The sequence below is a fragment of the Peromyscus maniculatus genome, chromosome 10 (assembly GCF_049852395.1).
Source record: "Peromyscus maniculatus bairdii isolate BWxNUB_F1_BW_parent chromosome 10, HU_Pman_BW_mat_3.1, whole genome shotgun sequence".
Taxonomy (NCBI): domain Eukaryota; kingdom Metazoa; phylum Chordata; class Mammalia; order Rodentia; family Cricetidae; genus Peromyscus; species Peromyscus maniculatus.
The window spans coordinates 4,098,668-4,115,764 of record NC_134861.1 but is presented as its reverse complement, the minus strand read 5'-3'; the positions used below and the strand labels follow the sequence as shown (position 1 = coordinate 4,115,764).

Genomic DNA, 17,097 nt, shown 5'->3' with positions numbered 1-17,097 from the left:
CTAATTCTTTTCCCAGCAGTTATTAGCTACCTTTAGTTCTTTGTCTAGGGATGAGATCCTGTGAAATTTCCCCCATTCACATTAATATATCTATGGGTACTGCCTTTGTTGTGGTCTTGTTTATGCATCTATTTCTCTCTTAGACTGCTTCACATCAGACTTTCCAGTATTCTGGCTCTTACAATCTTTCTGCCTCCTCTTCCATAGTTTTCCCTGAGCCACTGATGCAGGAGCTGTAATGTAGATATATCCAGTGGGACTAGGCTCCCCCACAATCCATTGATCTCTCTCTCTGCATTGTGTCCAGTTGTGGTTTTCTATGATTGTCTCCATTTGTTGTAAAAGAAGCTTCTTTGATGGGGGTGGTAGCTACAAATTGAAGCTCAGAGCTGGATGTGTTGGAGTTATGTCTATAATCTCAAACCTCAGGAGGCAGAGGCAGGTAAACCTCTGAATTCAAGGCCAATCTGGTCTACATAGCAAGTTCTGGACCAGGGCCACACAGTAAAAACTTGTCTTAAAAACAAAACAAAACAAAACAAAACTGCCAGCTCTGACTAAAGGTGCTTGCTGCTAAGCCTAATGACTTGAGTTCAATCCCTAAGACTCTCTGGCATCAATAGGCACACTGCAGTGCATGTATATAATTTGTTTAAAGACTTAAAAACCAAAAAGAATTGGAGCCTGAGAACTTGTGTGCACTAAGTTCTCAGGAGAGTCTAATGGACTCCTAAGAATGTGTTGTGCTGGGTAAGATACAGGGTGTGGAGCCTAAGTTAATTGTGGGTGAGCAGAGAAGGCAGGAGGAAGTAAGAATGACTCCAACCTGCTCTAAACCATAGTTCTTAGCAATATCTGCTCACCCCATTAATGAGCAATAGTGTTGAGGATTAAAAGCCATGCTATTGTTTGTATAAGAGGAGATCACCTTTAGCTGATGGTAGAGGCCATCTTCTACCAAGATGCTCACTGGACACACTGAAACGTTTGTCTTAAAAGATAAAAGTGTTACGTTAACTAAAAGAAAATTAATAGGACGGGTGAATTTACTTTAGAATCTTTGATTGTATTCTGGATCTGAATATAAGATTGCTAGAATAATCATTATTGGGTAGTTGGAAATGTAAGGATGAGCTTGGTGTGAGTGGTGGATTTGTAGCTATAAGCATGTTCAGAAGATAACTGCTGTAGTGTTTGTAGTGAAATGTACTCTAGAATCAATCTTCCATGTGCAGCCAAAGAAGCTTGCTTGTGCAAATATTCAGACTGTGTAATAGAGTTTCATGTGAGTGTGTAGTGTGTGTTCATGTTGAGTATGTAGCATGTACTGAGTTGCATGTGCAAAGTGTGTACATGAACTCAAAGGTGACAAATATTAATAGTTGAATGTAGGCAAAAGGCATAGGGCTGTATGTTAAATTGTTCTTTCAACTTTTCTGTTGGTTTGACATTTTCAATAAAAACTAAGAGGAAAGGATGATGGAGGAGACAGCAGTTGGAGACAGCTCTTAGGAGGAGGCTACTATAGGGGGACTCAGAGTTATAAGAATTGGAGTCATAGACATTGTCTCTTCACTTTTATTTGTGGTGTGTGTGCCTGTGCACATGAGTGTGTGTGTGTGTGTGTCTGTGTGTGTGTGCCTGCCTGCATTAGCCCACGTGTGGAGGTCAGAGGACAACTCTGAGGAGCCAGTCCTCTCCATCCATTGTGGAATACAAGAATCAAACTCAGGTTGTCAGGCTTGTGCAATGAGTGCTTTTACTTGCGGAGCCATCTTGCCAGCTCGAGAGGGGGTCTCTAATGATAGAAATAATGGTCCCAGTTATCCAAAAGGGCTACAGATTTGAGGGTACTGAAGAGGCATTTCTTGAGTTGGTGAGTGTGGGATTTGGCCCCCAAAATTGGTTTTATTGTAGTGTAGTTATTGGGAGTCTTTCAAAGTTGAAATTATAGTTTCTTTTTTATTTATTTATTTATTTTTATTTTATGTGTGTTGGTGTTTTCCCTGCATGTATGTCTGTGTGAGGGTGTCAGATCCCTAGGGACTGGAGTTACAGGCAGTTGTGAGCTGCCATGTGGTGCTTGGAATTGAATCCAGGTCTTCTGGAAGAGCAGCAAATGCTCTTAACTACTAAGGCATCTCTCCAGCTCTGAAATTACAGTTTATTCCCCGCTACACACACACACACACCCATTCCATGTATTAAAATGAGAAGGCCATCACTTCTGGGTTCTCATCGAAGTGTTCTTCAGAGGAGCCTCTTCTGGCTTTTTTTCATTTGGTTAGATCTTGAGATCTGCGCCTAGGTAGCTTCTGCTCTTCAGTGGCAAGTGGCAAAGCCATAGTTGAGCATTATTTGTGTGATGATTTGATTAATATCTGTCTCTTTGTATGTTTGCTGTTATATTCCAATTGAGACCATTTCATATTTAAACTATAACTGTGTCTCCTAATTTCTTAATTGCAAATTCCACCTATTACCCTTCAGAAGTTTTTTGCTCTGCTTGTAGCTGTGAGTGTAAGTTACAAATCTCCAACTGAGAAAGGGCAGGTGTTCTGTCCTTAACTGACATAAGATACCTAGTAAAATACTTTCTGTTCATCTGTAGTCAGATACAAACAGTACCATCATCCCAGGCACTTCCCTCTTGGCCTTTTGGCCATCCCTCCTCCTGTCCATGATAAGTACTGATCCATGCATTCTCTGTGCCCAGAGCAGAATTCTATGGAAATGAACTCTGCATCTGGTTATTCACCAGGACCATGTGTTTAAAGTTTATTCCTGTGGTAGTAGTAATCTGTGATCTATTCCTTGCACTTGCCTATTGTAGATGCACTAGTTTGCTCATCCATTCACTAGTTGAAGAGCAGAAATGTTTGGCTGCTTTAACAAAACTTTATCCTATAGAATATTTTATCAGTTGTCTTTTAGTCCTGAGGAGTTACAGGATTGGTCAACATATTTCAAATGTGCTTGCCCTCTTAAGAACTCTATCCTTACCGAGACTGAACAAAAGCCAGAAGGGTAGGGTGGGAGTGTGTCAGACATCGCGTTTTAAATATTTGGCTATAATCCAGAGTCTCCAGGGATCTATTTAGAAAGAAAAAAGACGCACGGAGAAAGGAGTGCTGAGTAACAGCTTTAGTGGGGAAGAAACACTTTAGACAGTAGTTCCACTGCTGGGACCTGCTCAGTAATGTGTTTGCTAATGAGCAGGGAAGTGTGGAGTGGGGCTCTTCTCTGATGCCTGACAGTGTTTGTAGAACCTGTGGAGTTTAAAGACAACTGCTCCATTATCAAACATGGCCAATAGGAGTTCTAGAATGCACATGCTAATTGGAATTGGAGCTTTATAGTGGATTTTGCTCGTCAGTCAAGCACTGTAATCATCTGTCCACTAAACCCTCTTGTGTCCTGTAGTGTTTTCTAGGAACAGAAGTCTGAGGTGCTTAAACACAACACCAGTCTGATGTAGCAATGTTTGGAATAACCTGTGGGTTTGAGAAGAAAAATCAAGCATAGCCATGTTCAGTATTGTGTGTGTAAACTTACTGCTGTCCCAGACACATCCTCATTGCATCTTGTGCTCCTTGTAGAAGGCACAGTCTGTCCTGCACGAAGTCACTTAACCCCCAGATGTCTAGTGAAGAGGAGGATTCTGGCGCAGCAGCTCAGCTTGGAATGTGCAATAGAGAAATAGTGCGAAGAGGAGCCCTTATTCTCTTCTGTGATTATGTTGTAAGTGTGATAAATGTCCCTGAGGGTTGATACGGGAGGAGACTGTTCACTGCCCCACAGGTACATTCACCTGAGGAGAGGTACCAATGTTTGATTTACTCTGGGGTTTAATTAGAATAGCCTGGCTCATCTTCTCTTAAATTTCTAAGTTGATCTTCAAAGGCTTTCATTCAGACATCACTAGTTTATTACCTTCCCAGGAACTTAGTGTCTGGCATAAAGCTGGGCAGTTTTTTGTCTCAAGGTATAGTTCAGGCTGGCTTGAAACTCACAGTGGAGACCTGGCTAGTCTCAAACTCAGAGAGACCATAACCCTCCTTCTATCTCCTGAGTGCTTGGATTAAAGATGTGTACCACCATGCCCAGCAAACACTACATGATTTTAACAAAGCTAAATGCACTGACTGGTGTGAGGTTTTGGCTAACTTTTTTTCCAGTTATTTTGTAGGAAAGGTGTTAAATGTTTATTGTTGGATTTCAAAATAGATTTTTTTTTTTTTTTTTTTTTTGGTTTTTCGAGACAGGGTTTCTCCGTGTGGCTTTGCGCCTTTCCTGGATCTCACTTGGTAGCCCAGGCTGGCCTCGAACTCACAGAGATCCACCTGTCTCTGCCTCCCGAGTGCTGGGATTAAAGGCGTACGCCACCACCGCCTGGCCTTGACTACCACTTTTTAAAAAGAATCACTTTTGTGTAATTTTTAACTTAAAAATTAACATCACCTGTTTGATTTATGAAAACAAGTCTTCTATAATCATATTGGTTTAAAATAAATTACAATTTCATTTTAATCTGGATTTGATGCTTTTTTTTTTTTTTTTTTTAAACAAACTTGGTATCACATATACATTGCTGTCATGGTTTTAAAAGTCTGAACCAGACAGGCAGTGGTGGTGCATACCTTTAATCCCAGTACTCAGGAGGCAGAGGCAGGTGGATCTCTGAGTTCAAGGCCAGCCTAGTCTACAAAGCTGGTTCAGGACAGCCAGAGCTGTTACACAAAGAAATCCTGTCTCAAAAAACAAACAGATAAACAAACAAAAAAGTCTGAACCAGAGGAAAAAACATACTTGAGCCAGCTGTGAGTAGAGGCAGTCTTATGGTGTTGACATTTTACTAATGTTCACTGTGTGTTTTTGAGCCAGTGCGCTCTACAGAACAGCCTACATGTTCATAATCCTCCCACCTCAACCTCCTGAGTGTTAGGATTGTAGGCGTGTGCCATGATGTACACCTTAATATTCACTTTTTACTTGACATTCCCAATATTGAAAAGGTTTTTATATTTTGTTCCACTTTTGAGAAATAATATGATATAATGGTGTTTTTCGCAAAAGTATAAGAATGATTTCATAAGTTAATATTATCAAATAGTTCCAAATGGAAAATATTATCATTAACCAGATGTCAATTGATCAAGTTTGACTTTTGTCTAGGATTGTGAATTAAGAGGGAAATGCTACATGTGGTTTTTTAACTGTGGGTGTTATTTATTTATTTATTTTAAGTTTCAAGTGAAATTTCTCCCATGTACTAGGGAGATCTAGTTCTTGATTCAGGAATTTTGTCAGCTCTGTGGCAGTTAGTAGCTATTTTCTCCACTAACCATTAGAGATAGAGTGGTTGTGGAGCAGCCCATGCTAGGCTGGCCTGCAGCCTGATATCAAGCTCAGTTAATGCAACATGGGGCTTCCTTTGTTCCCATGCATGCAAGCTCCAGGCCAGACTGCCCACCTTGCCCCCTGGGCAGCCACCTGTTGACTTGTTGATTCTGATGTGGAGCCATTTGCTAGTGTCTCTGGGAGCTGGACATTGATTGCCACTGAAGCTTGGCTTCCTGTGGTCTTGACCACATGAGAGCGCAGGTGCAGGGCCCTGTTTCCTTCCCCTCTCTCCTTTACTTGTACTTAGACACTCACTGTCTTTACTGAAGCAAAGTTTATATTTGGAATTTGTTTTTTCTTACTCTTTTAGCCTCCTTGTCTACTTGAAGTAAATCTTTTATTATATCTTTTCTAGTGTCAGAATCTCCATGACTCAGAACACTTAACGTGGCTCATTGTGAATCACATTCAAGATCTGATCAGCCTTTCCCATGAGCCTCCAGTACAAGACTTTATTAGTGCCATTCATCGTAATTCTGCGGCTAGTGGCCTTTTCATCCAGGCAATTCAGTCTCGTTGTGAAAATCTTTCAACTGTAAGTCTTTAGCCTGCCAGTTTGCTTTCTCTGCCTTAAAAATGGAGTACTGGAATTTTGTCAGCAGCAATTACCAGTCTGAGAAAAATAAATTCTTGTTCTTTCTCAACATTAGCCAACCACTCTGAAGAAAACACTTCAGTGCTTGGAAGGCATCCATCTCAGCCAGTCTGGTGCTGTGCTCACGCTGTATGTGGACAGGCTCCTGGGCACTCCCTTCCGTGCGCTGGCTCGCATGGTCGACACTCTGGCATGTCGCCGGGTAGAAATGCTTTTGGCTGCAAATTTACAGGTACTGAAAGATGGTGATTTATATAAAAACTTAGCAAGACAATCAAAACATTTAGTCTGTGGACCTATGGACCTAGTCTTGATTGTTCACTGATAGCAGCATGTATCCATGTTTGTTATTTGTGTGTTTGACCAGCTGCTTCTAGTCTGCTCTTACCAGATAGATGCACTGTGCATGCCAGTTTATCCTTTTAAAGTGGGTATGAGGTCATATGTCACAAAATCCCTAATGTGTTCTTGTCTGTGTAGAGCAGCATGGCCCAGTTGCCAGTGGAGGAACTGAACAGAATCCAGGAGCACCTCCAGAACAGTGGGCTTGCACAAAGGTAAGTGGGGGTATAAAGACTCAGGTATGTACAGGAACAAATAGACAGGCAAAGGAATTAGTGTTCTATGTAGGTTAGTTCACTGTAGCAGTATTACAATAGAAAAGGCTTTCTAGCTGGGCGGTGGTGGCACACACCTTCATCCCAGCACTCAGGAGGCAGAGCCAGGCAGATCTCTGTGAGTTCAAGGCCAGCCTGTTCTACAGAGCGAGATCCAGGACAAGCACCAAAACTACAGAGAAACCTTGTCTTGAAAAACCAAAGAGAGAAAGGGAGAGCCAGAGTGAGAGCGCGAGCAGGAGAGAGAAAAGGCTTTTTAAATGTCAAACAAGAGTCTCATGCTAGTGGACACGAAGAAGTGGCCATCAAACTCCTGAACCCTATGGCTGTTGAAGGGATAGAAGTGTGTTTGTTGTCCCTGCTCCTGGACTCTTGATGAATGAGAATAAACACAGAACCTAATAGCTCGGTTAGAAGGATTCAATCTGAGAGCACTACCTGGCTCTTGGCATGTGCACATTATATTTATGTCTTGTTAAGTGCCATCTCTTTATAGGTATTCATTTACTTAATTGTTTGAAAGTCTTTAGAATCCTTTATTAGAAACATTTCCACCTGTAGCGTGAGCATAGTTCCTTGACTATAAGATAAATTAAGAAAAGCTTTTATCTGTTCTCTTCCACTGCAGATCGGGGTGGGAGCACACACACATGCACCTCAGAGAGGGTGATTCTATCACAATTTTAGTCTTCAGAGGGTTTTTATGGTGATGTTTCTTAATGGGACAGAGTATAGTCTGGATGGTTTTTCAGTCTTCAGAGCCACATGATGTCATTTGACATGTGAAGTATCGTGTTGGCTTCAGATGGTAAGAGAGCAAATTGTCATTGTGTTTGACTATAGACACAGACATACACCAAGATGAAGAAGATTATAACAACAATACTTTGGACCAAATGGAATGACTCTTTTGTGAAATGACATTCCTAATGGAATAAATTGTGTCATTATGGAGAATTAAATAGTTTGTTCACTTGGATCTTAGAAAACTTTATCTGTTTTGCATATATTACAAATACATTGCTAGGGATATATAGCTCAGTGGAAAAGCACTTGTCTAGTATGCACAAGCCCCTAAGTTCAATCTCCAGTACTGTCAAGAAAAGAAAGAATAGAATAACTTTGTTAGCTGTTACATAGTACATTGCCTAATGGAATGTTGAGCATAAATGAAATCTAGAAAATATCACCGAGGTATAAATTATGGTAATTTGAAGTAACTAGGGCCTAAGGGTGCATCAGAATGTTGAAGGGAAAGTTCACAACATGTTGTATCTTGTTTTAAGAAGCTACTTCTGTTCATTGGTGTTACATGTTTCTAGGACCCATCTTTGCAAAATTGAGGTTTCAAGCTCAAGCGCAAACTGCTCTGTGGTCTCGTTTGTGTTTCAGACACCAAAGGCTCTATTCCCTGCTGGACAGGTTCCGACTCTCTACCGTGCAGGACTCACTTAGCCCCTTGCCCCCAGTCACTTCCCACCCACTGGATGGGGATGGGCACACATCTCTGGAAACAGTGAGTCCAGACAAAGTAAGTGTCCTGTTTCTACGTGTGATGGCCAGGGACCATGTGGAGACAAGACAGGCTCTGTCTAGAATGAGAGTAAGGGTAGGTGTCAGTACACACAGGGCCCCTGACCCTCAGCTCAGGTCATTAGCAACTCTGCTTGGGGATTCGAGCCCATGTGGAATATGGAGGCCTTGAGGTCCTGATGAGAAAAGGAGTGATGATGTGTAACTCTGGTGGAGGAGTGTGGAGTCAGGGGCAGGTGGCTAGATGGCAAGTCAAGAGAAGTTGGTTGTGGCCCAGGGCCTATGACTGCAGATACTGTCCAGCACATGCTGACAAACGTGGCCAGACTCCCTCCCGCTGAACCTTCTGCCTGCTGTGAAGCGCTGTACCTACTGCCACCAGGTATCACGTGTTGTCACCTTCACCATTCATACTTGAGACTGTTAGGGCCTGGGGGAGAGGAGATTCGATTTTAGAAACCTGCAGCTCATGGAAGAAAGCATACATTTGCCCCAGGCTTGCTCTGGCTGCTGAGGAAGATGAGGGAGGTGCACACTTCAGTAGAGTGTAGGTGCAGTATCTAAGGAACGGATGAGGAAAGGCTGCTAACCCTCAGAACTTTGCTGAGTTTGCGAGGACTGCTGGAAGTTACACAGGTGGAAAAGAAGAGGCCTTCCGGCACAGAACAGCAGAGAAAAGACTTGTGAGCTGTAAGCCCAGGGTGTCTGATAGCTGTACAGCCAGCCAGGGTCCCGATGCTATAGTCACAGCCCAGAGGAGCAGCCAGAGCGCCTACCCAATCACATTCCCTTTTCTTTTTCTTCTTTCCAGGACTGGTACCTCCAGCTTGTAAGATCCCAGTGTTGGACCAAATCAGATTCTGCGCTGCTGGAAGGTGCAGAGTTGGTGAATCGCATCCCTGCTGAAGACATGAATGACTTCATGATGAGCTCGGTAGGGCAACAGTGGGTGGCCAGGGAATCCCCAGCTCTGCTTGTCTTTCTGAATTTTACTTGTGCCTTAGTTAGGGTTTCTATTGCTGCAATGACAGATCATGACCAAAAAGCAAGCTGGGGAAGGAAGGGTTTATTTGACTTGTACTTCCACATTGTAGTCCATATTGAAAGAAGCTACGTAAGTCTGAAGAAAAAATTTATTTGGCATACAGATTGTTTAAGAATAATCCAATCTGATGAGATTCTAATAAGACTGATTGCACGCAGTGGCGCCGGGGGGGGGGGGGGGGCGGTATGGACACAAAACACAAGCAAGAATGAAAGAAGTAAAGTAACCTTCCTATACATTCCAGACTTAAAAAGATAATAATGGTCATTAGAAACTTTATGACGATAAAGTCAACAACCTACATGGAATGAAATACACCAACTACCAATGTTTCTTCAACAACAAAAAAAAATCATCTGAATTGGCTTATCTAATAAATTATTTGAATGTGCTGTTTAAAAAAAAACTTTCTATAAATAAAACTACCTCTTGATAAATTCTAAAAAAGAAATTCTACTAGCTCTAGCATTAGAGGGGATAGAGAGATGGCTCAGCAGTTAAGGATATATAGTGCTCTTATAGAGGACTCAAGTTCAAGTCGCAGCACCCACATCAGGTGGCTTACAACTGCTGTAACTCCAGCTCCAGAGGATCTTACACCGTTGGCCTCCACCAGTCCCTGTACTCACATATACATATCCTACACACAATTAAAAATAATAAAAATAGCCTGGCAGTTGGTGGCGCACACCTTTAATCCCAGAACTCGGGAGGCAGAGCCAGGCAGATCTCTGAGTTCGAGGCCAGCTTGGGCTACAGAGTATGTTCCAGAACAGCAAGAACTAAACAGAGAAACCCTGTCTTGAAAAACCACTCAATCAATCAATCAATAAAATAAAAATAGCAGCTTCCTGGGATGGGGGAAAAACAGAAAGAAAGAAAAGAAAATTCCCAATAGGCCTGCCCACAACCCAGTCTTATGGAAGCCATTTTCTTAATCGAGGTTCTCTCCTCTCAGATGACTTTAGCTTATGTCAAGTTGACATAAAACTATCCAGGACAATTTGTCTCATCTTTGTGTGATTAATGTATGGCAGCATATGGGAGACTTGAATCTAGCAAGGACAGTATAGGTAAAGCACATGGGAGGCTCTAACAAAAAAATGGCACGTGAAAGCTATACTCCAGAATAGCCAGCCCATGGAATGTGAATAGGATGCTATTTCAACGGAATTGGAATCCTAAAGAGGAAAGCTGTTTTAACTCCATCTTTCATGCACTTAAAGAAAATATGTGGCCATAGGCTATAGTCAGTCCATCATTACTCATTTCATGACTGCAAGAAAGTGGATCATGTGTTCATTATATTCTGGAAATTGATCTTTAATAACCCCTTTGTCTTAGTTAGGCTTTCTATTGCTGTGAAGAGACACCATTACCATGGCAACTCTTATACAGGACCAGTGGGTTAGATTTTCCAAGTTGCTAAGTAGGCTATTAACAACTGAAAGTTCTAGCTTGTGATCATAGGAATGTTTGATTTGGGAGTACTAATGATGAAATACAGGTTTTTAATATTAAAGCTTGATGTTCTACTTGAAAAATTGTTGTCCTCCCCCTAATTCCTTAAATGACTAAAAGGTTGACAAAACATAATAAAAACTATCATATGAGGCCAGGGCACATGCCCTTAATTCCAACACTTGGGAGGCAGAGCTAGGAGGATCTCGGTCTGTGGGCCTGCTGGTCTATATCCTGGCCAGCCAGGGCTATACAGTGAGACCCTATCTCCAAATAAATAAATGAATAAATAAAATTTAAAAGTTTTGTCATGTGAATTGCTGATTTTCCAAGCAGATAATTGTCATGCATAAGATCACCTTCCCTTGTTCCAGATGATGTGATGCCTTCTCAGGCTTCAGCAATGCTTGGCACATTAATTAGCCTTGGTACACAGTTTATATCAATTAAAGTTTATCATTCTAGAATTATTTCAGAGAAATATAAGATCATAAAAATAAAAATACTACTTTAAAATTCAAGTACGACAAAGAGACTAGAAATATTTACTGAACATATGTTAAATGGAATTGTTGATATATTTATTTTTTAATGTATATAATATAGGATATACTTTTTTAATAGAGAATTCAACTTAGTTTTATTTTTTTTTCTTTTATTTATTTATATTCTAACTAAGAGCTTTTCTAGAGTGTATTTTCCTACTTTTACTACTGTAACAAATAACTTGAGGCAAGCTGCTTCATAAGGAAAAGAGGATTGTTTTGACTGATAGTTCTACAGATACAAGGTCCAAGGGCTCAACTGGTGATAGCCTTCTTGCTGTCGGAGTGACAGTGTGGTGCAGAGAGTCTCCCATGGCAAAAAGTAAGGAGCTTGAGTGTCCGTGTCTCTAGAATATTCTCACAAGCATTCCTTACAGTGCTCTAGTCTGGATTATCTCAGAAACAAATGCTTATTACATTAGCTATGTGTATTGCAGCCCGAAGGAAAGCTTACCATTTTTGCTGTTATTTGTCTGGCCTGTAATGTTCTGAACCAGGAGTTCAACCTAAGCCTTTTGGCTCCCTGCTTAAGCCTTGGCATGAGTGAGATTGCTACTGGCCAGAAGAGTCCCCTTTTTGAAGCAGCCCGTGGGGTGATTCTGGACCGGGTGACCAGTGTTGTTCAGCAGCTTCCTGCTGTCCATCAAGTCTTCCAGCCTTTCCTGCCTACAGAGCCCACAGCCTACTGGAGCAAGTTGAATGATCTGCTTGGTAATTTAAATATGGTTCCTTTAGATGTTTATCTGTCTGTGTGTGTGTCTGTCTGTCTGTCTCTGTCTCTGTCTTTCTCTCTCTCTCTCTCTCTCTCTCTCTCTCTCTCTCTCTCTCTCTCTCTCTCTCTCTCTCTCTGTGTGTGTGTGTGTGTGTGTGTGTGTGTGTGTATGTGTGTCTCTCTGGGGCGATGGGAATGGTGGTAGCAGAATGTGCAAGCCAGAGGAAGACAGGGTCTCTCACTGAACCTAGAGTTGCCATCTCTGCTAGATTCAATTACCAACAAGCCTCTGGGATCCTCCTGTCTCAGCTGAGGTTACAGGTACACACCCCACAACTGGTTTTTACATGAGTAATGGGATTCCAAACTCAAGTCCTCATGCTGTGTAGCAAATGCTTTATCCACTGAACCATTTTCTCAGCTCAAATTATCTTAGTTTTTTAATTATTTTATTTTGTGTGGATAGGTGTTTTACCTGCATATATGTCTGCACCACATGCATGCAGTGCCCATGGAGCCAGAAGTTGGCATCAGATCTCATGGGAATGGAGTTAGAGGTGGTTGTGAGCCTCTGTGTGGCAGCTGGGGATTGAATGTAGGTCCTCTGGAAGAGCAGCCCATCTCTCAACTACTGAACTATCTCTCTAATCCCAAATTGTCATAATTTCAAAAAGTATTACAGATGGATACAGCACAGTGCTTTCAGGGCTATTGATCTAAAACATGGAAGGCTGACAAAAGTAACTGAGAAACTGCACCAGATCCTTAGCTCTAAACTTCTTTCTTTGTTTCTTGGCTATTCTTGGACATAGATAGTTAGGGCTCTAAGCCCTTCAGGAACACTGGCTTAGACTCAGGGCAAACCTGAGTTTAGGTCGTATGCAACACATACGGGTACATATGTGCTTTCTTGGTCTTTGCATCTTTAAATCCACATAGCCCTGTGAAGGCTTCTGGAGGGGAAGGGCCTATGCTCACAGTTACTTATGCCAGTCTCATGTTTCAGGCGATGCTACATCATACCAGTCTCTGACCATACTTGCCCGTGCCCTGGCACAATACCTGGTGGTGGTCTCCAAAGTGCCTGCTCATTTGCACCTTCCCCCTGAAAAAGAGGAGGACACAGTGAAGTTCGTGGTAATGACACTTGAGGTAAGAGCAGCTCTGAAATGCTGTGCCTCTGTGAGGATAGGATATGTGAGTAGCAGGAAGATGAAAGTCCTTGAAAACCAACAGGTGACTGAGTATGGTTGTGCACACCTGTTAGCCCAGCTACTTTGGAGGCAGAGGCAGGAGAATTGTGGGTTTCCGGCTTGTAAGGATGTGCCTGGGTACATAGCCAGACCCTGTTTCAATAAACCTCAGGCAGGAAAGGAATGCCTGTTATTGAAGTCTGATTCACCTGACTGTACTGAGTCTTTCACCCTCACCACGCCACCCACAGGGAACCAGGGAGGTCTGTAAGACATCCTCTTGTCCCCACACTACAATCCTAATGTGGATCCTAATTACAATCTAGGCACTGTTGTGTTTTAAGTTGGGCAGTAACTTGGCATTTCACCCGAGGGAAATTGAACACTTGGCCCCTCACAGTATGCGTACATATGCACTGCAGTTTTGTCACATTGCCATGTGACTTCTGGAAAAGAGCCTCACCTGTGCCAGAGCTGTGCTGCCCATCCTGAGCAAGGGTTGACACCTTACACTAAGAAAAGAAAGTCTCCCGAGGATGTATGCTACAGAGGCCCCAGCTGAACCAGGCTGAGTTAGGTAGTCTTCAGCTTGTCTTAGCCCCGTGGAGAAGACTGGAAAGCAAATGTATGTGTAAAGTACTGAGTCATAGCCTGAGCTGCACAGACAGTGTCATGGTACTTGGTTTCCACAACAGCTCTACAGGGTGAACTCTCTGTTCCCATTTCACACACAGGGAAAGAAGCTCAGAGAGCTTCACTAGTCATAAATAATACTCCCAAACTCAGCTTTGTACCTGAGATTTAAAAAAAAAATTCTGTTACTGGAGCCCTTGAGAAAAGCCTCTAACCAGAGGCTCTGTGGCTCAGGACAAGTTTCTCTAGGCACCCATGGTTCTAAAGGAAAAAGGTATCTGAGGTAGTTGGGTATTCTGACAGAGGTAAGGCTGGGACTTTGGAGCATAGCTGGACCAGGACTAAATATTAAGAAAGCTAGGCACGACCACCTAGAAACCTGGGTCAGAGCCATCCTTCTGGTCCATCTTTCCATGGTCTCCCATAGCTTTTAATGGTACTGCTTCCCTAGAGGTCCCTGAGACACAGAATACTGGGTGAGCATTCTAACACAGTGCTTTCCTTTTAGGCCTTGTCGTGGCATTTGATCCATGAGCAGATCCCACTGAGTCTGGACCTCCAAGCCGGCCTAGACTGCTGCTGCCTGGCACTACAGGTGCCTGGGCTCTGGGGGGTGCTGTCCTCCCCAGAGTATGTGACCCATGCCTGCTCCCTCATCCATTGTGTGCGATTCATCCTGGAAGCCAGTAAGTCCTTGTCTATGAGTAACTTTCTTGTCTTCATGAATCTAAACTGGTAATCAGCAATACATGTCAGTCATTAACATTTTTCCTTCTTGTCTCCTATTTTCCAAGAACCAGTAAGGACTTGGGGTGGAACAGATGGATTATAGGTGCTGCCTTCAGAAGGCCCCATCTGTCCACCCCAAAACCTTGACGTTATATTGGAGCTTAACTGGAATTTACTTTTCTAGTTGTTTGTTTAGATTTTGAGTTCCAGTTTTTAAAAAATATTTTTTAAGTTTTATCCCTTTGATCTTTAGTCTTAGTTGACTATTTGATGTTCTTAGTCCTAAGATTAACAAGATTACATTCAATAGATGACTTCTGTTAGAGTTGAAGTGTGTGCTTGCATACTGCATTGTAATGCTAATATGTTGTAAAATAAAAGGGATTCATTCTTTTCAAGGAGCAGTGTCCTCAACAAGGGTCATTAGCTAAAAATTTTTAAAAATTGGACATTATAGTTTACATGTTAGAGGATGTTTTGAAGTTTTATGTTTTCAAATTAAACATTATAGAGTGATGTTTTGATCTTTCATTGTTTAAATTGTTTTCATCTGTGCATTTGTAGTCAACTTGGAAACAAAGATCCAGGGATTAATTTTAAAAAGCTAAGCTTCTTGGGCATAGTGATTCTTTTAGCAGTATTGAGTTGTGAATAGTCTGATAAAAAACTCTCAGGGCGGAGATGGTGGACAGTGCACTTGGAAGCCTGAACATGGAAGCACGAGTCCGTGTGTGTTCACGATCAGCCAACACGCTGGTACCTGCTTTTAGTGTTAGCCAGTGCTTTTTGGTTTTACTGAAATTAGCTCCAAAAATGTAGCCCTCAGTTGACATAGCTGTCATCATAAGTTTTTATAAGGCTGCACAGGTATGAAGACTTAAGTAGAAAGAAGGTTAAAGTGTACGTTCTGCTGTGATTCAGTTGCAGTGCAGCCCGGGGACCAGCTTCTCGGCCCAGAAAGCAGGTCAGATACTCCAAGGGCCATCGGAAAGGACGAAGTAGACTCAAACATGCAAAGTAAGTCTTAGGACCCGTGTTTTCTGTGTTTCTCTGGAGCCTTCAAATTCATTCACAAAAGAAGCGTGAAGTGGTGCTGTGGGCTCGGGGAGACCTATTTCTCTTGCTGTCCTCTAGGGCTCATCCAGAGAGTTAAGGGTTTTCTGACCGTAGAGGCATACACATTCCTGTCTTTTCATGCCATTTTCCCCAACCATTTGGTCCAGTTATCCTGCATCTTTCCCCACAACCTAGATTTGCACCTCTTCTCTGGGAAGCCTCCCATCTTAGTCCTCAGCACTTAGCACATGACGCCTACTTTAGGGTGAAGAATATGTTTTCTTTGTGCTCCCAAAATTAGTGCTTGACCTGTTGTAAGGGACTGGCAGGTGTGTATTAAATTTTGAATAAATAACTAAGGAATTTTAAGTTAGTGTAGATATTCACATGATATATTGTAACCTTAATGACTGTTTCCTCTCTTTTGGTGGCATTTGGTGACTTGTATGTTTTGTGACAGTGTGTTCCTCTGTAGCCCAGGCTGGCAGTGAATTCATGACTTTCCTGCCTCAACCTCCTAAGTGGTAGATGCTGCCATTACTTTGAAAAACAAAAACAAACAAACAAAAAAACCCTGAAATCACCATCATTTAAAACTGTTCTAGACTTAGGCACATACATTGTCTTCCTCATTGATTCTAGGGTAGCTGTCTTACTGTGACAGTTGTGGAAAAGCAAAGCATAATTTGACCAACTGAATCCTTGCCTCCTAACCTCCAGGCTTCTAGTTCATTTCAGTTCCTTGACCCCAGAGGCTCAAATGGTAGGAATGCTACCTATAGCTGCATGTGGTGGTATTTTATTATTATCTACAGCTGCAGCCCCTCTCCCACAGGTGGGAAGGCAGGTGTCATTGAATGTTTATCTTTCCTTAGATGGCCAGGAGCCTTCGCCCTGCTCTATGGCTCCAGAAATATGCCTTTGTAATCATAGGTATAGAGAAAAGCCTACTCACAGCCCAGCATCGTGACACGAGCCTGTCATGATGTAGCACTAAGGAGGCCATAGTATGAGGGTCATGAATTTGAGTCCATCCTGAGCTGTATAGTGAGAGAAACCATTTTTTTTTTAAAGATTTATTTATTTATTACACATACAGTGTTCTGTCTACAAGCCAGAAGAGGGCACCAGATCTCATTATAGATGGTTGTGAGCCACCATGTGGTTGCTGGGGATTGAACTCAGGACCTCTGGAAGAACAGCCAGTGCTCTTAACCTCTGAGCCATCTCTCCAGCCCCCAAGAGAAACCATTTTAAAAGATGGGGCTACTTATAGACAGAGCTTCTTTGTCTGTAGTCTTCCAGCTCCTGTTCCAAAATTGTGGCCCATAAGCAATGCCATTTTAGTATATGCTGAGTTTTCACTTTGTTTCTGTCTTGAGCCTCTACAGTTCCTGCAATTGAGTTATGATACCTGCAAAGTGAGGAGACCTCTACCTCACAGCTTGAGGTTTTTTGGGTTTTTTTAGCTGAGCAGCAACTCAGGCTATTCTGTGCTTCTGTTGTAATGGTAAGATGTAGGTAAGAAAGCCAGGCCATGTGAAGCTCTGGGGCAATCGCCCACCATCATGAGAG

At 42.3% G+C, this 17,097-nt stretch overlaps 1 protein-coding gene across 4 annotated transcripts in view; it reads left to right on the top strand.

The window, feature by feature from the left end:
• Nucleotides 1–17,097, top strand: part of Htt (huntingtin) — a 131,804-nt gene that overhangs the window by 91,700 nt on the left and 23,007 nt on the right. For all 4 annotated transcript variants that reach the window (XR_013043097.1, XM_016004012.3, XM_016004014.3 and 1 more), the window contains 10 exons: nt 3,600–3,741; nt 5,759–5,938; nt 6,054–6,230; nt 6,479–6,555; nt 8,008–8,146; nt 8,960–9,082; nt 11,697–11,910; nt 12,918–13,063; nt 14,246–14,423; nt 15,388–15,483. Coding sequence is in view for 3 of the 4 variants with exons in the window: in XM_016004012.3 (XP_015859498.1) it covers nt 3,600–3,741; nt 5,759–5,938; nt 6,054–6,230; nt 6,479–6,555; nt 8,008–8,146; nt 8,960–9,082; nt 11,697–11,910; nt 12,918–13,063; nt 14,246–14,423; nt 15,388–15,483 (1,472 nt within the window). In the remaining variant the exon portion in view is untranslated. The remainder of the gene's footprint in view (nt 1–3,599; nt 3,742–5,758; nt 5,939–6,053; nt 6,231–6,478; nt 6,556–8,007; nt 8,147–8,959; nt 9,083–11,696; nt 11,911–12,917; nt 13,064–14,245; nt 14,424–15,387; nt 15,484–17,097) is intronic.